We start from the raw sequence: 22,396 nt of genomic DNA, 5'->3' as shown, positions 1-22,396 counted from the left end.
CCTAATACCTAAATCAGCATTTATCTGCAATGATATTATTTAGGAAAAAAGAACAAAGTTATTATTAATATATTTTGTTCTATTCAATCTTTAATACCCACCCCTTCGAATTTATTCTCAGCTTTATATTTGATCATACAGCTAAATATTTTTGTCTTCACTTTAAATTTCTTTAAAAATAGATTACATATTTGAGTATGCTGTATCATTTTCTATAGTTAGCAGAATATTTAGAAAGGCCAAGGTCTCACTCAAACTGATAAAACTGAGGTCAGTCATTTGTAAAAGGGGAAACAGAAACAAGAAAAAAAACAAACATGCAAGTGCTCACACAAGAGGTCACGTACAGATCACATTAGAGGTTTCATGTGAAGTAAACATGGAATAAATCACTAAAAGGTAGGGGAGAAAAGTGAGTTTAGTAGATAACAAGTAATTTAAAAGTAATAATGAAAAAAATGCTGAAAAAATGTGTAAATGTTAAGAGGCTGGGAATCTATTACAGTATAACTGTCATAAATTTTAAAGTTCATGAAATATAAAAAAACCTATATAGAAGTAGTTTTGGCTAAACAAAAGATTAGTATCGGGATAAGCAGATTTTCCATTAGAATAATCATAAATACATATTTCAGTGAGAATTACTTTTTTCTTCTACAAAAGGACTGACTTGCTAGAAGCTGTGCATAGTATGGTCGCCTATTTGGCTTTTACCTGACAGTCAAATATTTAATTTTTCAAGTGAAGAAACTTAAAAAATATTGAGAAAGTGTCACTGAATAAAGTAAATTAATAAAAAAAATGTCCACCAATTGAGCATAAAAATAGAGTGTATTGGGTTTTAGACAGCAGACAATAATTTCTCACAACCCTACAAAGAAAATTAGTCTTCTTCAGAAGTACTTACAATATGTGAAAAAACAATACACACATGGCCCTCAAGGTGAAAGAGGACTAATAGGATCCATAAATCAGTGGTCAACATATAAAGTCTCATCACAGAAATATTGTAAACAAAATATAATCAGGATCTCAATTATCTTTGGTATAGCAGAGTCCTAGGGAATCTCCGATGACATTTTTATATCCAACTTAAGAGGGAAAAGAAACTTTAAACATTTTGCGTTGAAAGTATCACTTAAAATGCAGTATGAGTATATAATAATCGCAGTTCAGAATGGATCTTCTCTTGTAATAAAATGCTTCTGGCCTATAAATATGAAATCTTAATTGTTCTGGCCAAAGATCCACTTCTGGAAGGGGTCTGATGGATTACAGGATGCCAAACTTGGATGCTCTCCATTTCCTGTAAGGCACATATGTAGTGCTGCATTGTACAGAGTTTGATCCTAAAGTGAGGAAAAAAGGAGGGAAAAAAAAGTGAGCAAACAATGAATATGCTGTTTCCCCCACTGTTTTTCCCCCAGGTTGACTGCTAAAGGTCATACAGATAGGTCATACAGATATTTAGCAAATAAATAAAAGTAGTACACAAGTGCCAACTTGTTTTGTTAGGAAAATTTAAAAAAATATTTTAAAAGATACAAAGCATCTGAATTGGCCTCCAGGTGCATGTCCAGACATACACACTAAAGGATATAAACTGGTTTTTTAAGTGACACTCCCACTAGTGAAATCGAGTTTTGATCTGGTAACTGAAAAGCTGAAATTACCTACAATTTCCTGCCCAAACTAAACTTACTCTTTTTTGGCTTCTGAGTTTAGTTTTGTTGGCATTTTCACTTTTACAGGAAATCTAAAATTAAATAATATAAAAGATCACTGACAGAAATGCCAGTTCACAGCCCATACCTTTTGGTGCAGCCACTGCTCCTCTCCAACAGCGAAGGTTTTCTGGCCTTTGTAGCTGCACTCTCGAAGCTGCACAGGTCCCTTAGAAGCACGTAGACAAAGCTCCTTCTGAATGTTATGTCGAATTTCATGGTGTGCAGAATATTCAAAGTACTATTTAAATAATTTTTTAAAAATTCAGTAAATAAAAACAAACAAAAGTATTAAAGCCTTTGAAGTTCCCATATACAAAGTAATAAATGTCCTTTCTTATTCAAAAATTTGAGACTACAGAATAATTTCTGGTTTTTAGCATACACACTTTAAAAGTGTTTACAAAACTGAAAGCATTTTTTAATACTAATGCAATGCTTATTTATATTTACATGTATAAATTGCAAATGGCACTAGCTGCATATGTATTATGATGCAATATCTCCCACACAGATTATATATAATTCAAGGAGGCAAACCAAAGACTAGAGATAGCTGCACAGATAAATTTTGGTATTTCTTAACTTTAAAAATCTGTATTCAGTTCTGTTGCTGGATTTTGGTTTTTCTTAAAGAAAAAAAAAGTCACATAGAACAATACTTATTGCTGTATGCCAACTTCTTCTGCTTGATCCAAACAATAAATGTCAACAATAGGATGCTGTTATGTTCTCTTGTGAGCTAGCCATTAGAAAAGTAATGTGACTTAGAAAAGTATTTTGTGACTTAATTTTACCATGATTCGCTCACAGCACAATACTTACTGTTAAGGCTCAGGAATTCTAGGCTATAATTCTGGTCTTAACAGGGATTTACTTCTAACAGTTAAGAGACACTGCTGTCCTTTTATCCCTCTAAGCCCTACCCTAACATCCTGGTCTCTGCCTTTTCTCCCTCATTAAACAGCAGAGTTCCTATCATTACATCCCACTACCACTGTTTCTTGGCTCCATATGTCAGCCGCCTTCACTGTATCTCTCCTTTGACTATTAAGACCAGGCTCAGTTACTCCCTTGTGGCTTTCAACCATCTGTCCAATTGGTCAGCAATCACCTCCTCACTGGAATCAATGGGAATAGCACAGAGGAACAGCACTGAGGAACAAACAGGCATCTCCCTCTTAAGACTCTGTGACCAACATTAATCTCTGAAATAGGTGCTGATAGGAGTGACCTGCTTAGTCACTCAGCTCTCAGACATAATAATTTACTCTTAATCTGGTAATCTGACTTAATCTGTCCTGATTTATTTTTTGAACTTCAAAGACTCTTCACACACTGAAAATATGACTTGAAAGCTAGGTTTAAAACTTCATTAATTTTGGATATTGAGATGGGCATGTTCCCAGTCCCAGAATATTCTAAAAAGGAAGAATAATATACAACTGATATACAACTCTGACAATTAGGTTCTCTCTTCCACTCTCTTCTGCCATCTCAAATATATGGACAAAGATGACAGGTAGCATGGAAAATATCAGCCTACACTGATAAAAGTCTGGTAAACGATAGAAAACAACTGAAAACAGAGCACTGTAATGAGAGGGGTTATGTAAGCAAATATGCATCCCTTGAGCATTACCAGCAAAACCAATATTAAGGTTCTCTGAAGGCTGACATTTAAAGGGCTTCAGATTGTTATTTCATGGCAGGAGGAAAAAACAAAAAACATAACACTTGAAAGTATAGAGTTTAAGTACAGTCCAAGATAACTTAGAGAGAGAACAATAGAAGCATACAGCAGATCTTTTAATACAGTGTCTCGGTACAGTGTTCCTGAATTACTAACTGTGACAGTGTGAAAAGGCTCTTATAGTATTAATCCACAACAGAATAAAAAACCAAGTTCAATACTGTAAGAAGCTAACATAACAGGGTAGTTCTTAATCTAGACAGCATTCCATCTCCCACAAAAATGGATTAGGAAAGTATCAACTAACTAGGATTATGTGTCTGAATTTTCATAGTGCCATCAATGGATGGCTTTTAAGGTTGAAAAAAACTTAACCCCCCCCAAAATAACAATTATATTCTAACAAAAATTTTAAAACCTTTGCTGATGTTCAGTTATTAAGGATCTACAGTTGTTAAATTCTATTGACTCTTAGAGGCAACAGAGAAGTGTGCACTTCTAGGCAGGGAAGATACTCCTTTTATTGGTATTGCAGTAGTGACTGAAGGATTCAGTGTCTGACATCTATTGCAAGTTATATTGTAGAAGGAACAGAACCACTGCTGCCTCCAAGAGCTATGCACCAAAGAGAGCTCCTCTTGAACAAATGGGATCATATTATTCACTTGCATTAGCCAGTACAGGATAGGCCACTGTGACCTCACACTATGAGGCTGCAAGCATGATAGGGAAGGTGGCTCAGGCCTGGACACTTGGTCTCCCATTGGCTGGATTCCAACCAACATCTTCCTTGACACTGCGAGTCCTGGTGACAGAGAAAGAAGCAATAGGAGGAAGCATAAGGAAAGGAAGAATTAAGAAGACAACACTTACAGGACAGGAATAAGGGTAGGATGAAAACGTTTTGCACAGAAAAGACAGGTCAAGTGAAGCAGGGCAACTGTGTTTGAAATCTGAATTTGTATGCTGAACTTAAAACATCAGAAGCGGGACACAACATTAAGACTGGTATGGAATTTCCCTTTAACAATATATGTAGGAATTAACTATTAAAGAAAAAAAAGGAAAAAAGAGAGATGGGGGAGAGATATTTAATATTAAAAATTAGTCCATTTCACTAAAATAAATTAAAAGCTTTTATATGGTAAAGCTACAGAGGAGGTCATAAAAATTATGTATCAAATATTTTACCTGATTTCCTCCAAGTCCATGACAAGAATACATAATCAGTGGTTTGCCACCATGGTTATTTTCACCAACATCCAGACACATGTGGTTACCTATATTTTTTAACTAAAGAAAGGGTGTTATCAGGATAAAAAAAGCTCAGTGGGGATGATAAAAAATTAAACTGTCTCATATATAAAGCTAATCTTTAGTTCAACAATTACAGCTGTTAGTTCATTTTTACTTTCTGCTATGCTTGAAACTAAAATCCTGTTCTCTCAGTTAATCTTTTTTAACTAAAAGCCTACCAACTACCTAGTCACATATGGAATTATATAGCCTACTGGTGTACAATGTGTACAATGTTACTGTTATTCAAATTACAGTTTGAACAGATACACATAAAACCAAAACTGGAGGAAGGGGAAGTTTTATTTGTAAATGCTAAACATGCATGTTCAAGCTAAGAATTATTACTTAATACTTTTTTTCAGTTTCAGCAGTGCAATGTCTAAAGTTATTTGGCAGGGAAAATGACTACTGACATGAATAAAAAATGAAAATTACGTAGCTATTGACAAAGCTATAAAATATTCAAATAGCAAGGTATGCAAAAGATTTTCTTTATCCAGAGTAGTGACAGAAAACCCTAGAGAAGTTAATGACAGCTAAAGTCTAAAAGCTATAAGACAGCACAAAAGATTAGCAAACTTCCTGGACTATGAAGACTATAGAAAATAATTAAAATTAAACTTACATATCCAGAAAACAAGGGATTCAGGTCTGGCACATATGCTTCTGGATAAACATTACTGAGATACCAGGTAAAATTTTTACACTGCAGACGGTGCCTCAAATCAAGTCTTTTTGAGATGTCTCCAAATGTTTTCTGTTACAGTTGGGGAAGTAAGGAAGAATGGAAGATAAATATATTAAAATTACTACTATCAATTTTTTACATGTAAAGCTATGATATTCTGTGTTCTAGTATTAAGCAAGTTTTAAGCTTTGTTTGTTGATTTTTTTCTTGTTAATGCTGTCCTACTAGACAGTCATGAAAATCTATCACCTGAAGGAAGAAAAATAGCTTCTCGAAGAGAACATTAGAGTCTCACTGAACAGAAAACTTACAAAGAAAATAAGCCAAAACTCAACCTCCCTTCAAATTAGCTGATGTTTATAAGCAGATAGAGATAGGATGGTTATCCATCATCAAATAAACTTTATTCTGCAGCTAAAGAGCAACAAAACCTGCTTTTTAAGTAAAAATACTAAGCATCTTGAGACTAATAAGACATTATGTTCCTCACTCCAAAAAATAAGTTAGTTTACATTGTGTATGCTCAGTAGTTTATCTCATGCTCTTCTGGTAGTTCCCATATCTGCTCAATGCAAACAACCCAGGACTTTAGAGAACATACGAAACAACCCACCAATAAAAAAAACTCGCCATAAAAACCCAACACTATCACCACCCAAACACTTAAGTTTTTCATGTTTGTTGGGGCTACAGCATTAGGCAAACTGAACTCTGACTTTTCATTAAAATATCTAGAATCCTTACATACTTTGTCAATAAATAACTTTTGCTCACCAAAACTTTCAACGCAGCAAGTGTGATTTCTAATACCACCACCACCACCTACTTGTTTCACAATTTTTGCTGCCTCTGTGTTTCTTCGGTAAAATATTTCTTTATATTCATCCATCCACACTTCTGCAAGGCGAACCTGATTACGTGTGATCACTTGAGTACCTTTTGGGAAAGTGTGGGGACTCTTGCTGCGAAAGACATGGCCAACAACAGAGCAAGGAATGATCTCCAACTGTCCACCACATTGCCATACCTAATAATAACATTTAGTGTGTAAGTACACTGCAATTAGAATTAAGGGGGTGGAAAAAAAATCAGCAATATTATTGTTCACCAGAAAACATCAAACCACTAGTAAGAGTACATGTATCAAGCATTCCATAAGTGAATTTCCTAATCAGGTAAACCTTGAAAACATACATTTCAGTTATCAACCCTAAACACATTAACAAAAATTAAAATCAGTTCAGTGAGCATGTTTGTATTTTAGTTCAAAGGTAATTAGTAATTCACTTTTCCTAGTTGGTTGATTCCGCAGAGGAGTCAAGATCTAGTACTAATTTGTCCTCAAAACCCCTGTACACTGTCAGCATAGAGACAATTGCTAATTAGGGAGCTAAACTTACTCTGAAAGACATTTCTATATTTTCACCTCCCCATATTTCCATTTCTTCATCGTAGCTTCCAATGTGTTCAAAGTAGGCTTTTGATATTGAAAAGAGACCTCCAGCAAAAGTAGGTGTTCTGCAAAAACAAAATTGAAGGAAGACAGGGTTTTCTAAATATAGATGTAAAATCATGGTATAACTGTTCTAGGAATTTTCTATGCATTTGTCAGTATTTCATTGCAGTGGTGCATTTTCCTGGCATAGATAATACTTCTAGCAATTAAATCTGCCCACATGGAGCCTCATTTGACAGTTTTATTGTCATTTATTAACAACTCATTTAGACTAATGACTGCTGGTATAAAAGACAGCATCAGGAAAACCAACATATTTTCCCCCTATGGAGGATATCAAGTAAAATTATTACTCATACAGACCAGTAACCAGTAATCTGTGGCCAAACAGGTACAATTATCATCAAACACACTACTGTATCAGCCTAGTATTTGGGTGCTCTGACCCATTTTGTCATTCTTTCAAGTATGATGAAAGAGAAGCCCAAATCTGTGGTACTGTCTCTGAAAAAAAACTGTGTACAATCCTCCTCTGCCCCCTCCTGCTAGGAATATAATAAGCAACAGAAATTGCTTGTTATATCCCTAGTGTACATAGAAAAAAAAGTAATGCAGAGCAATTACTGTCTTAAGGAGGCCATATTTTTATGAAAGCTTTAAAATGTGGTTCTTAAAGAAAATACTACAAAAAACATCTAAGATACTAAGATGTCTGATTATATTCATGTGAAGAAAGTTTATTTACAAACTGCTGTTCATAACAAAACCCCCATGCAAACAGAAGGATTTAAATAGTATTCCAATTATGTTTACCTAATGGGATAGGTTTCATCTTTTCTTCTTTTGTTTTCATGTTTAGGAAGAGACTCCCATCCAAATGACAAACTCCAATCAAAATTTCCTCTGTTATGGCTATGCCCATAAGGAGATGGTTTACTGAATTCAAAAGTATTGAGATCTATAGAAGCAATGTCAGGGCTTACAACAGCGACAGGGTTCTCAGCTATTCTTGCCAATAACGGCTCCAACCAGCCATAAAAGCATTCACCTGTGGAGACAATGGGAGCAAACACTGAATCTTTACTTGGCTATAAAGTAGTACACAGGGAATTTTTCAACATGTCCAGCAAGCCAATATAGACTGCTTTTAAACAGCATTGCTAATTATACTTTTAAATAATATGAAACAGCAATAGGGAAGATGATATATTGCAAATGTTTATAAATCATAAAATATCTGCAACATTAAATCAAAGAGAGCAGCATTATAAAGCAGACCTGGCATAGTTACAGATTACACTTACAATGAGCATCCAGAAAGGTAAGGGTCTCTCCTGTTGCTACGGAAGCTCCCAACAACCGTGCCGTGATCAGACCTTTTCTTTCCTTCTGACGGACTACTTTAACTATTTGGAACTGTTTCACATACTCATCTAGTTTATCATGCAGGTATTCTAGAACAAGGAATCAGTTTTGGAATATTCAGTGTATGTACATGCCCAAAATTTTACATTATTAAACTAACAACTCACTAACCCCAGAAACTACCTCAACATCAAAACCGTAAAAATTCCTAAATGCTGAACGTTATTTTTAGGGGTTGAGTTTTGTTGGGGGTAGGGTATAGTAAGAGGTGACTGGCAGAGAACAGGAGATGAAATACTAAAAATATTCTAAACAAGAAAGGACATGCTAGTACATCTCTGCTGCAGCATTAACAGTTTGAATACCAATTCAACCTCCATTTTCAGAACAAACGGATCACCTACATTATCTGTGGAACATGCAAATTCTTTCCTTAATGATGGCACATTTACACAGTTTTCAAAGGCTCTGTTTACAACAGCAACAGAAACCATACAGAAAACTATTTAAATGTTCAAGGTTTGAGAAACAACCCCACATCGCTCATTGAACATCCCACACCATCTTCCACACTTTGCCCGTCCTTAGCATTAAACTGTACTACTGAACATACTTCACATCCAAGTGTGCAGTATACTAAATACAGACTTGCAAAAAAGCATAAATACATTAACAGAAGCATATATGTATAGACATGTTCCTCTAAAGTTAAGCACATAAAGTTTTTTGAACTTGCATTTGTGTTCACACTCAGTATACAGTTAATTATCTTTGAGAGTCAGCTGGAGTGTTGAAGATTATTTTTCCAATAAATAATTTTACTTTCCAGTAAAGACACTTCCCTTCGTATGAATGAAATTCATTTGCATAAAGACAATCCCTATGACAAAATGCAAATTGCCACAAGTATTGGCCAATTTGTACTTGGATACTTTGTTCTATAAATCGCAATTGTTTTGAAGCACAAATTACAAAGCTACTTGTCATGCAACCAGTTATGCAGTTAAAGCAGCACTAGAATTAGAAAAACTAGAAATAGGGTTTAAAAACCTTTTAGAGAACAAGAATTTCATATCTGACTACCTTATGGGAAAAAAAGAGGAGGGAGGACTACTTGTATTTTAAAGAGAAAGGAAGGAGCAAAACCACTTAGAATACCATTATACACATCAATGGTGCAAAGAGATATCCTCTTAATCAATTTATCTGCTACTCTAACATGTCTTCAATCAAAAAAAAAAAAAAAAGAAGTGAAAATAGAGAGACTTCTTACCATCTACACTGGCATCGTCCACCAAAATAACCTCCTTTAGCAGAATAGCAGGAGAGGTGTACATCACACTGTGGACAGTTCTGAGCAGAGTAGACCACGCTTCATTATGAAAAACTATTACAATACTTGTGGTTGGCAACGGTGGGCAACGCTTGAACTTTTGTTCAATACATCTACAGATAAGAAAGTGTCAGGTGTTACAAAACGGACAACAGTTTTTTGACTCAAACTCTTAAAAGAAACCCTTCTCTTTCTAGTATAAAGCTTTATAACTATAGACATTAAAAATACACTTACTGTTTGCCACCTGTCAACTTAAGAGACTGGAGGTTAATACTCCAAGGTAATAACCACAGCCACTGCCTCATAAAATACATTGTTATGCTCACGAGTCATGCTCTAGCAGAGGTTATGGGGAGCTGCACCACAGGTACCAGCAGCAGCTCAATAAGTTCAGTCACTCCTGGCACAGATGGCTGACAACATGTAATCTGACACTGAGAGACTGCTCATAACCAAAATCCACTCTATCCAAGTCCTGAGTCTACATTAATAAAATTTTTCAAAACTACAAGACTCCTGCTGAGATATTCCATTACCTTGTTCAACAGTTTATAATTTCCTAATTTATTAAATTATGCTGATGGTTTTATTAACATTGAATACTAAAAAAACAGGGGGTGGTGTTTAAATTGGAAAAAAGTTTAAACCTCACTTTCATTTTTCTTCTAGGCAAAACTTAGCAGGTTTCCTGAAAGTTACTCAGAAATTTTAGCTTAAAGGCAGAAGCAGAAAATCTTATTTAAATATGGTTACTTTGAATTCAAAACCATGAAAGAAGTGAGCTTTTCTAAACATTCTTGGCTTTGGCACTGCAGACTGTTATGTACAGCCAATCATTATGTATAGCTAGGAGACTTTCCTAAACTATCACCTAATGCTGAACTCAAATCACTTTGCAGTCTGAATTTCTGAGAAGTTTTTCAACTATCAGGACATACATATTTCAACATACTCAGGAGGTCGAGTGTCTGGTCCAAGGTCTCGGTGTAAAGAAATCCTATCACTTGCAAATGCATTAAAACAGTGTTTCTCTTCTCCAAGCTGTTTTTCTTTCTGTTCTTCTGAATTTAAGTTGGTGGTTTTAAATGCTTTACCCGAAGCTCCAGGAGCATTAGGATCTTGAAGGGGTCGATCTAGAAAGGGTTTTAGTTCCACCGCAGTATAGTGCCCTGGCAAACAGTGTCTCTCTCCAGGAATCTTAGTTTGCCTAACTGGTGCTTTTATCTGCATTTTTGGCTTTGCACCTTTGATATTGTTCATAGCATTTAACACAAGACCTAATACATGACTTTTCTTTCCAACAACTGGCTCAATTCCTGCTTCATCTTTAAAATCTTGAACACCCACTTCTCTTTGCAATAAAAATAAAAATACCAAAAAGACAAACACAATAATGCTAAACTTCCAAAGTTTCCAGTGAAAAAGTGTCTTGAATAGTTTGTGTGTTTTTTTCAAGGCCATTCTAGTTCAAAAAATTTCACACGACAACTTTCTGTGAGTGTTGTTCTTCAAACAGGTGACAGCATTTCTTGAAATTATAATACCTATAAATTAAAACAAAAAGTATTCATTTAGGCATCTAGTATATTCAACAATGTAAAGCCACAAAAAATTAATGGGGAGGATTTAATTCACAGCTCCCAAATGTCAAATGTTACGTGTGCTACATCACTTAACTATACATCAAAGCTACCTATAAGATACCCAAAATGCCCTTTCCCTGTTTTTTTGTTTTGGGTTTTATTTTTTAAATACACTTCAAATAGAAGAACCAGAAATTAGGCATACCACTAAGAATAAAACACTATTTCTACACAGTGCCACTACTTCACATTACAATTAGGCTGTTTAAAATTAGAAGAAAGTGTTGTTTAAAGTCTTCTAGAAGCAGAGAATTTTAGTTCAATGATGGGATAGAAGGAAAACAGATGGAATCAATACATAGGTTCAAGTTGCATGTCAGAGAGAGCCACATGAAAAGTGAAATACAAAGACAGGAAAGACTTCTCAATCAACATATTTCAACAATTTGACAGTTTCCAATATTTTTTAAAAAAATCTATTTCAAGATAAGTAATCAGACTTCAAGTGGGAAATTCTTAGATTAATTTAGTTATCTAGTATACATGTTCAATGCAGACTTTATACAGGTAAATTGGAGTAGGTTAATTTAGCCTGGGGATCAAGTAATCATTCTGTATATTTTTTCATTCACCTGTGCTGCATTTTCTGGCACGTGCTGCTGCAGCTCATCATGAGAACATGCCAAAGAGCTCTTGTGTTTCAGGAACTCTGCCACAGTTTTCTTCATATTCAGTGGCTTTCAAAGATGAAACTATGAAAAACATTTGAGGACTACCAAAATCTAACTGATTTGAATTAAATTCTCTCTGCAAAAGTGGCAGTTTATAAGAGGGGAAAATATAAAAACCAGCCTGAATTCAAGAAACACCTTCATTTTTGTCTAAATTGCATGTATGTGAACCAAGTAAAGAAATAAACAGCATCTAGCTAAAAGTCACAGTTAGTTCCCACGTGATAACTACTGATCACAAAACTGCAAAAAAACCTGCTTTTCTATTTATTTCTTTGAAATACAAGTAGATTCTGCATTTCTTAATATATAATAATAATATATACTCAGGAAGAGATACAAGTCAGAGAAAACAGAAAAACCCCAACCCTACATAGTTTCCTTCAAGAATTTGTAGGAGAAATTAAACATCTGGATTTCTTCACATTATACTGTGTTTCAAAGCTTGTGTCAAAGCTATACATTCAAACTACAGTACTTTTACCATAGAGTTATTGTTAAGAGAATGCAGAGGGGAGCTTATTACATCACTGCCAGAGAGATACTAAAAGGTACCAAAAATGTGCTTCACAACTCACAGAATTTAAAAGAAAACCAAAATAAAACCACAAAACCAGTCCACTTCTGTCTCACATATTATTTTCCCATTTTTCTTTAGTGCTGAAAAATTTGTACTACAATACCAGTACCGATATACTGTAAGACTAAGAATTAAACTTTCATTCCCAATGAAAGTATTGCAACCAATTTACCAAACTGCCAGATTGAAAAATGTCTTGTTTTCTCACCATATCTGGTGTCTGGCTGCCAGACACCCACCTAACCACTCTCTCCACTTCCCATCCTCAACATGACAGTGAGAAAAAAATAATCACAGAATATGCTGATTTGGAAGGGACCCACAAGGATCACGGAGTCCAACCCTTAGCCCAGCCCAGGACCATCCCCAAGAGTCACATCACATGCCCAAGAGTATCATCTAAACACTTCTCAAACTGTCAGGCTTGGTGCTGTGACCACTTCCCTGGGGAGCCTCTTCCAGTACCCAACCACCCTCTGGGGGAAGAACCTTTGTATCATGGCTAGGTTTCGCGAATGAAGATTTGGGAAGGCACTATCCACATTTGCTACAGGCACGCTGGTGGCTTATGAGGCCAATACGTGACAGACATATCCGATTGCAAAAAGCACAGCAGAAAGACTCCTTAGATGGTGTATTCTGCAAGACACGGTTCTTTCTGCGTTGCCTTTTTTCCTTGAGAGTGATCCTGCGTGTGTTCTCAAAGGAGACAGCTGCGTTATAGATGGTGTGTCTCCAGGCCTCCCAATTTGAGGCCAGAGTAGACCAGTTATGGTGATCAATATGGCCAAGGCTGAGATGTTTCAGAGAGTCCTTGTATCTTTTCTTCGGGGCTCCTCTCATGCGGCAGCCAGTGGCAAGTTCACCACAGAGCAGGATCTTAGGAAGGCGGTGGTCCTTCATCCTTGAGACGTGCCCTGCCCATCGCAGCTGCGTTCTCAGTAACATGGCCTCAATACTTGTGACAGCTGCTTACTCTAGTACAGATGTATTGGTCACATAATCTGACCAGTGGATGTTAAGGATTGTGAACCTCTGTATAATATCCAACCTAAACCTCCCCTGAGACAGCTTCAGGCCATTCCCTCGGGTCCTGTCACTGGTCACCACAGAGAAGAGATCAGTGCCTGCCCCTCCTCTTTCCCTCACAAGGAAGTTGTAACTGCAACGAGGTCTCCCCTCAGTCTCCTCCAGGTTGAACAGACCAAGTGACCTCAGGCACTCCTCATACGGCTTCTCCTCAAGGTCCTTCACCATCTTCATTGCCCTCCTTTGGACGCTCTCTAAAAGCTTAATATTATCTTTTTTATATTGTGGCACCCAAAACTGCACACACTATTCAAGGTGAGGCTGCCCCAGTGCAGAGCAGAGCAGGACAATCCCCTCCCTCGACTAGCTTTTGAAAAACTCTTTTATTTTCCCCCACCTTTCTGGCAGCTTCAACTCCAGCTGAGCTTTGGCTGCATGAATTTTCTACCCACCAGGGCAAATCACATGGGTTGAGCTAAGGGCAGTGTGATTACTTCCCAGTTACTGTCACAGGGAAAAAAGACTTGTAATGATGGATTTTAATTTACTGGCAATTAAAAATAGAGTAGGATGGTGAAAAAAAAGACTCAAACTACCTCCCCTGGCTCAGCTTCGCTCCTTCGTTGCCAATTCTTCTATCTCCTTTCTCCTAAGTGGTGCAGAGGAGATGAAGAATAAGGGCTGTGGTCAGTTTGTCAGACATCATTTCTACCACTCCTTCCCCTTCACACTTTTTCCCTGCTCCAACATGGGTTCTCTCCGTGCAGTACAGTACTTCAGCATAAACTGCTCCAGCATAGGCCATCCATGGGTTGCAGTTCCTGCCAGGATCTTGCTCCTGGCATGGCCTCTCCACAGGCTGCAGCTTTTTTCATGGCATATCCACCTGCTCTGGCATGGGGTCCTGCACAGGCTGCAGTGTGGATACCTGCTCTGGGCTGCAGAGAAATACTTCTTCACTGCAGTCTTCTCCATGAGCTGTGGGGGGGAATAACTGCTCCAGTGCCTGGAACACATTGTCCCCTCTTTCTTTACTGACCTTGGTTTCTGCAGGGTCTCACATTTTTCTCACTCCTCTTTCTCACAGCTGCTGTGAGAAATACCCTTTCTGAAATACCTCATCCCAGAGGCACCACCTGCTACATGGGTGGCTCAGCTTTGGCCAACAGTGGGTCTATTTCACAGCTGTCTGGAACCAGCTGTGTCCAGCCCAGAATGGGGGGCGAGCAACCCCTGTCTCTTATCACAGAGCCCACCTGTGCAGTCATCCTCACCCCCCACCTCCCCCAACTTGCCATGAAAATGCTATACACAATGTAAAACACAGATTAGCACCCAGCAAGAAGACTGTCATTGCACGGGCTACAGCCTCTGCAGGTTACTAATCAGGAATGCTTTTGTAACACCATCAAAATCACATTACTGTTTCTCGGTGCACCATGCACAAGCACATATGGTACTAGTAAATCTTAAAGCTTAGAAATCAATAAGCAATATAAATATATCTTCCTCAAATGGAACAAAACATCTATCCATATATATAAAAATATATAACTTCTTTATCTCATAAGCAGTCATTAGGCATCGTCAATCAGGCAAACACATGGGGAGGGAGAGCATTAGCATTTGTCGACTGGTTGGTCGGTTTCCAAACATTGTTGTCCTCAAACTTCTTTTATCTCATTAAACATGAAATTATGTTCTCCAACTTCCTCTAGACCTCTTCCTCTTGGTAAAGAAACTTAAATTTGTTCATGACAAGAAAAAGGTTAAGCTTTAATGAATATGATGGTGTAAGATATGTCAAGAGAAGTGAGGTTAAAGTTAATTCTATACAGCAACATTGTTTTACACTGAAATTATGCTTAAACTGGAGAACTTAATCAATATTTGAGTTAAATATTTACATCTATCTCATTTTGTTTTAATGAGCTGGTCTGAGACTACTCAAAAGGGTAGAATATAGTGTGGCTGTTACATGTCTTAGTACCAAAGAACAACTACTTTAGAGAGTTAAAGTTACAACTGTCAGATTTCCAAACATCTTCAGTATTTCAATTAACACAGCAAGACTTACTTATCTTATGCTCACTAAGACATTATTTTTTTCTAGTTTTATATTTACTTCATTGCCTCCAGCAACAAAAAAGAAAAATGGACTCGAAAATAGCAAATATTTCTTTCACAGATTTTTAGGACACACTTCAGAGTTTTGATGGTGTTTTGATGCTGAAATACTAACCTAATCTTCAAAAAACATAAAAAGTACATTTGTACATTTTACCAAAACTATAAACTAAACATCTTGTTGTTTTCATTTGGGACTATTTCCTGCACAAATTAAGCACACACAGATCCTCAGAATTCTCACGATTAACACAAGTTAAGATATCCATAAATCTAAATAACCAAAATCTAAAATTCGTTCAGAATATTTTTTGCACTGCCTCTTTTGCATACATCTGCCTTCAGACAGATAAGTAATTAAATTACTCTTCATAATGAGCAACCAAGAGCAAGTTATTCAGCATTTGTCCTCCTGTGTTACTATATTCACTGTTATTTGCATACCCGTGGACTTCTCTTCGACAACATATTTTCTTTTATTGGATACCTCTGTCTCGGCTGCTCAGGTCTAACTACAGCAAGCTGCCACAACACACAGAGGAAATGTGTCTGTCCCTAGAAATGAAAAGACAACTCACCTGTGTTAGGTGTTGTGGTAGACAGCAACAAACCCTTTCCATGTGGATGAGTAGACTGCAGTAGCACACATGGCACACAGGACGTGCACAAGAACAAGTGCAAGTGATGTTTCTTTTTTAGAGGAAGGACTGAGTGACAGCTTTGGGACAGCATGTGCAGCAGAGACGAAGTGGACAGAGGGTCATTTGCCACAAACATACAGCAAAACCTTTTGATATAGACACATGCTGAGTGCAGTTTTGTTAATAAAATATCTGACATGGATATTGCTTACAATTAGAGAAGAGCTCTCTGTTGCACAAAATAGTAGCATTTTCCAGAACAGAAGCTACATTGTCTGAAGAATTTTTGCCATGAAAGCTGTATCTTACTTAGGAGTTTCACCCGGATAATTTTGTAGCCAGAAATACAATCTTTATTCTGCACAAATGCCTCTCACATTTTCACGGCACAGCAATGTCAGTAAACACAGACCAAGCTACTGTTCAATCCTCCAAGACATGCTGAAGAACTATGTGGCATGATTAAACTCCCTGGGGTGACTGTTTAGCAAAGTGTTTAATCTTCTATTCATTAGTGTTATTTTCACTAATAGCAGTCTGGATTCTTATAGCACTTTGAAATAACTAGCCCTAAACATTAGAAGTTTGTTTTTTTTTTAAGAAGAAAATAACCAGAAAACTAATATGTACTACAAAAGTCTCCTAAAAGTGCCAAAAAGCAGCTGCCACACTACTTCAAACCACATCACATGGGTAGTGTGTGAATTCAATGCAGTCTATGTTACATTATGCCACCCACTAACTCTGATGTCAGACTGTCTGCAAAATCTCTTACTTAGAAAAAAGCCTCCCTACTGTAGCCAACACTCAGACAACTCTGATTTTTTGTTAGTTTGGTCTGAATAACACTACAGACAATCATTTTTTTGTATAAAAAAATGAAAGTGTCAATATAAACCAAATCAGCAGAAATTCTTTCAGACCATGCCAGTGAGGCAAAATTTATTGAGGTTACTATCAACAATACACTTGACTGCAGTTTTTTAATAAAACTATTTTAAAATCTACTTTTTTTTAATCTGAATGTTAAACAAGTTTCAAATGTTTCCTGACAATGCTGCTTATAGAACATAATAAATAAATAAATAAATAAATAAATAAATAAATAAATAAGTAAAAAATACTAAAAACAATTAAAAAAAAAGACTAAAAAAGGGAAAAATAGGAAAAATGCTTCAGAACTATTCGAATCAAAACTATTTAACTACATGACTTTGCTTCAACTTAATCTAATTATTCTATAATTCCAGCTTGTCTATTTTTGTTATCAAACTATACAAACCTTTCATCAAACCCTGATGTCCCTTTAATAAGAAGGTGGGTGTATGAATAGAAACACTGAGAAAATTCTTTTGGAAAAACAAGACCTGACACTTATGATCAACTGTTCTCTCCAAATTAGCAAAAGTCTGACAAAGATACTTCAGGATACCTTACCTGTAAGAAGTCCTACTTTCACCACTGGTATTTCTGAATCTAAAATTCCAGACTGGTTTTTTTGCATGAATATCAACGTAGATATTACTAAAATATTAGTTACTGAAATAATCAGTTTGGTAAACTATATTTTCATCTTCTACCACCATGGAAATTGTAGGGTTTTTCTACCAGCAAAAAAATAAATAAATCACTGAACAAAACAGTTCCCACTTCCTAGAAGTACAACCTAGAGGAACACACATTCACACATGCACCTTTTGGGACAGATTAAGAAACATCCAGTTTAGAGTGAACTTTTCATACAGGTTTACCTTAATATGGAATATGAAGGCTCTTCATACAATCAAAAACATTCAAAAGCACTTCAGAAATCAGGGAAAATTAAAAAAGTTGCTTCGGTCCCACAAACTATGCTGTTTACAAGCATATTAGCCCTTGACTTAAATAAAGGAACAAATAATAAAATGAGCTGTACTGAAGTGAAAGACTATAGCTTCACATAAAGAGAAACAGAATCAGTTGACTAGTTTCTATCTCCACAATTGCAACAAAAGAGAACTGCTTATCTGTTTCACTAAGAACACACTCCTAGATAGGGTACACATACCTAAAAGAAACAGAGATTCACAAACGCCAGGTGCTGTTCCTCGGGGTACATTCTTTGAAGCTCAGCCACTGGAAATGTGGTTCTCCTCCTGAAAAAAAGTTGTAAGAGGAATACTGAATGTATTCAGATCCTGAGCCTTTGTTTTAGAAACATCGAGAGCACAAATTATTCTAGCAAATGCTGGATGCAATCTGCCTCACTGATTATTACACAGAAATGAGAAGCTGTAAATAGATGATCACACAGAAGGCTGAAGAAATTCTGAGCAACAGCAGCACTGAAACAACTTGCTGGAGTACAAATGGGTCAACTATCTCCTTCAGCAGTTTTTTTGAGATCAAAAAAATAATTTGGGAAAAAACCCCAAACAAATCATCCCCAAACATTCCATATATCCAAATGGAAGTGCTTCAAACTATCACATGCTCTTTCAAAATGAGCACTAGTACTATTTTTCTAGTAGTACTAGTACTATACAGCCAAGCACTGTATGTGATAGGCAGTTAGACAGTTCCCTGTGACAACCAATAGCATATTAAAAATATACAGTAACTGTATATTATAAAAATATTTATGTCTTATTTTTACAGACCTGGGACTGTACATGATGTAAAGACCTAGGATATGTAAATGGCATGCACTTATCTCAAATTTAAATTTCACTCAACTCTGTATCTTGCCTTTTTTCTTGGTTAGTTTGGTTTGGGCCTCTGTTAAAATAATTTTAGACTGTCCCTAAAAATGCCATGATGACAAGTGAGCACGATAGCAGCTGTAAAGTGCTGTTTTAACTCAGAAGGATTAGTGTCTGATTATCATTTAAGCACCAGAAGATAATGTCTGGATCATAACCAAGGGAACTTTGTTTGTTTTCCTGATTGTAGTAATGCTTCTAAGATAACAAAAGCATCTGAGTATCAAGTGCAGGTCTTGAAATCACAGTTTTCTGACTGGCCATAACCTCTTGTCGAAGTGATAAGCGAGAGTCTCCTCATGGGAGATTTACTGGGTCAGTGACCGCTAAACTAATCTTTGTCAGAATCTTCCAAACGTGTCTTTGCTTTCCTCCTCTTCCCACTTCAATGTTTATTTTCCAGCTACATTTCACTGCTGAATAACCTTAGTCCCCTCGAGTTAACCATTTGACTATGGAATTGTGAAGTCAGTAGCTCTGTGATATGATTTCTCTGTTTGTAAGCAGAACTATTTCCTATGGCACATATCAGTGAGTATTAGGAAAAATCAGACAATGGTAACAGCAAGTGAATAAATTCAGGCTTTACATGAGTGGACAAAACCTAGCACTTCATGGTCTAGAAACTTGAGCCACTTTCAAATCTTGTCAAGACAAGCACAGCAATGAGCAGACTGGGATGAGAAACTCATCAGCGCTGGCAGGCAACTGAGCAGCAATTTGTATCATGAATGCGATTCTCAACATTGATTCCAAAGAAAGGGGAAAGCCTGCACTAGCTACAGCTCTTGGAACAGATCAACCAGGCAGCGAACTTATGCAAAGCAAAAAAACCAATTTCAAAGCAACATGGCATGTCACCTAGAGCCACAGACTTTGGGGGAATGTCACAGAGAGGGCAATTATATCTTGTTCCTATTTTAACGGAGGTCAAGATATCCGGGCTACCTCTGGTACTACCCAGCCCCCAAAAAGGGCCAAAGTTAAGTGGCAATAGCAATTATGAGTAAAATTGGTCTTCTGCTCCTTCCCACAGCGCAACAAAAATAGTAATTCAGGCTCTCTGTAACCAACTTAATTTTTACTTTGCTCTGTTATTGAGAAGCCTTTAGATGACAGTAGCAGATGCCAAACTGACCAGACCACTGAGCAAACCTAGCTAAAAAAGGAAACCAAACTCCGTAAAGTTGGCTGTTTTGTCTCAGTCTTTAACTCTGTCAGCTCAGCAGCGTAACACCAGCTTTAGTCAATCCTGAGTAGATCAATGTAATTTGTAGTTTTTTAAACAGAAGAGTTCGTTTTGTTACAGAAGACTAACATATAAAATACCACTGAGGTGCGTATATAACATTCATATTTCCAGTAAGATTTTTTTATTTAACCAACAAAAAAGTTTATCTACAAATTCTTTTTTGTACAATAATATTTTACACAAAGTTAAAAAAAAAAAATCCACGACACTAAGGTTATTAGTGTTAAAATACGCTTCCCCTGTCAGTTCTCCAGACCCCAGAAAACATTCTCTAAGTATTGTCACACGCTGCGTAGAACACTAACAAACTGCCGGGGAAAAGAGACAGTGTGGTAACTTTTCAAAAGCACTTCGTGTAGCATGAACTATCCCAGAGCTAGCTGGCAATGTACACAATGGAACTACCACCCTGCTGCTATGGAATGAATGCGGTACTGTGGGCAAACCCTTGGGCGGGATCCGTACGTGGCAAGAGACACCTCCCTCGGTCAATACCTTCGGTGCATCCGGCCGGCACTTCCCGGAGACCCGTTTGCCCAGGCAGCAGCCTGGGCTCCTCGCCCCCTCCCCGCTGGCCCGGTGCGGGGCTAGCGGGGCTGTCCCGGCCCCGGGCAAGGCTCGCAGGGCTGGGCTGTGCCGTTCAAGGGAAGGGCCCCGGCGCTGCGGCCTCGGGGGGCTCTGAGGGCACTGCGCGTGGGGAGCGCGCGCGGAGGGGCGCCTGAGGGGACCCCCGGGGCAGCCCCAACCCCGCGCCCGCCCCAGGACCGCTCCCACCCCGGGAGGGCTCCCTCACGTCACGGCTCCCGCCCTCCCGCCGAGCCCCGCGCCCGCACGGGAGACGGCGAACGGAGGAGAAGCGGCACCGGGCGCTGCCCCTCCGCCGGCCACAGCCTGCGGCGAGGCCAAGGGGGAGCGGAGCCGCGCGGGGGCTCCTGCAACTGCCCCACTCACCTCGTCCGGCGGGAGGAAAGCGAAGGCGCTGCCGCGCGAGCGGCCGCGGGCACCGGGAACACCGGGAGTCCCGGGAGGCCGGAGCCGGGCGGGCTCTGCGGCTTCCGCCCCGCGCCCGCCAGGTGCGCGCGAGCGGCCCGCGCCTGCGCCCCGCACGCCCGCGCCCCGCCCTCACCTGGCGCCAGGTGCGCGAGGCGCCGCCGGCGGGGAGGGGGCGGCGTGAGGGGTGTGAGTGCGGGGGGCACCCGGGAGAAGCCCCTTCCCTCCTCCCTGTTCTCCTCCCGCTCCCCCGGGACGCGGCGCTTTTGGCACAGTGACACAACGCGCCCCGCAGCGGTGCGCGCGTCACCGTCCGAACCACGGAGCGCAATTCGAGCGTCACGGCGGGGGCTGCGGGTCCTGCTTCAGCCATCGAAGTGCGATGTGGTGCAAGACGTGGTTGACCAAGCACGCCCCAGCTCAGGTTGCTGGGAAACAGAACACTAAATCCCTCAGAGGTGAGATCACAGATCGGAGAAGGGATATCACACTGAGCTCCCTCTCTTCACAATGCGGTTTCCCAGAGAGACAGATGCAAAATCTCTTCTCTTTTGAAGCATGGTTTAATTTACGGGAGAAAAAAAAAAATAAAGTACTATTTGCCCTCCCTTAATGGAGTGTAGAGTTTCCCCTTCTTCCTATTCTCAAATCACTGTCCCAGCCCAGCACTTTAAAGCTTCATTCTCTCACTGGTGAACTGCAGGTAACAATGAGCTCAGCAACTATGTGGGCAGTTGGCAGGAGTTATACTGATTCTACAGCAGTAACAAAAATGTTGATACCAGTTTTTTAACAAATTAATTAATATTGCCTCTTAATAAAAGATTTAGACCAGCATTTATCACAATTAATATGTTCTGGTATTTCTAGCATGTTAAAATCCTCCCTTATGCCTTTGAAAGTTGAGGCCTGAACTGTAGCTACATCACCTGAGACATGCACAGCCAACATTCAACTTTCATAGCACAAAATTAAAGTAAGGCAAATTTCTAGTGTGAACATTCAAAAAGCTGCTGTTTTCCAGAATAAAACCTGCATTAACAGGCATATTGACTCCTTAAAAAAAACCAATTCCAATCAAACATCAAGAATAACAAAAAAATAACTTCAGAATAAGACTTAGACTGTTCACTTAGCTCCTCTTCTAGTAAGCACCATGTC

At 38.4% G+C, this 22,396-nt stretch overlaps 1 protein-coding gene across 3 annotated transcripts; it reads right to left on the bottom strand.

Annotated features, from left to right (window-relative positions):
* Positions 1 to 812: 812 nt before the first annotated feature.
* Positions 813 to 21,308, bottom strand: GALNT3 (polypeptide N-acetylgalactosaminyltransferase 3). Of its 3 annotated transcripts, none has more exons than XM_032693654.1 (12): positions 21,197 to 21,308; positions 18,300 to 18,387; positions 10,514 to 11,105; positions 9,499 to 9,671; positions 8,165 to 8,314; positions 7,674 to 7,908; positions 6,805 to 6,922; positions 6,231 to 6,431; positions 5,342 to 5,473; positions 4,609 to 4,710; positions 1,813 to 1,965; positions 813 to 1,349 (listed from the first exon to the last, which is right to left on the bottom strand). In XM_032693654.1, the coding sequence occupies exons 3-12, from the start codon at positions 11,020 to 11,022 to the stop codon at positions 1,227 to 1,229; spliced, it is 1,896 nt and encodes a 631-aa protein (XP_032549545.1). In that variant the 5' UTR covers positions 11,023 to 11,105; positions 18,300 to 18,387; positions 21,197 to 21,308; the 3' UTR covers positions 813 to 1,226. The 3 variants fall into 3 exon arrangements, 2 of the variants coding, with proteins under 2 accessions (XP_032549545.1, XP_032549546.1); XM_032693655.1 differs by lacking the exon at positions 21,197 to 21,308 and adding an exon at positions 20,741 to 20,846; XR_004358102.1 differs by lacking the exon at positions 813 to 1,349 and adding an exon at positions 4,041 to 4,222 and having other exon boundaries at positions 1,907 to 1,965.
* Between the last annotated feature and the right edge of the window lie 1,088 nt (positions 21,309 to 22,396).

This window comes from Chiroxiphia lanceolata, chromosome 7 (assembly GCF_009829145.1).
Source record: "Chiroxiphia lanceolata isolate bChiLan1 chromosome 7, bChiLan1.pri, whole genome shotgun sequence".
Classification (NCBI taxonomy): domain Eukaryota; kingdom Metazoa; phylum Chordata; class Aves; order Passeriformes; family Pipridae; genus Chiroxiphia; species Chiroxiphia lanceolata.
The sequence above is the reverse complement of the archived record's forward strand: the minus strand, read 5'-3'. Positions and strand labels throughout refer to the sequence as shown.

Coding starts and splice junctions, on each gene's coding strand:
- GALNT3 (XM_032693654.1), bottom strand. CDS start 11,022: ATGGCCTTGAAAAAAACACACAAACTATTCAAGACACTTTTTCACTGG. Junction 9,672..10,513: donor CCAGACACTCGACCTCCTGA/GTATGTTGAAAT, acceptor TCTTATCTGTAG/ATGTATTGAACAAAAGTTCA. Junction 1,966..4,608: donor ATGGACTTGGAGGAAATCAG/GTAAAATATTTG, acceptor TTATTTAAATAG/TACTTTGAATATTCTGCACA.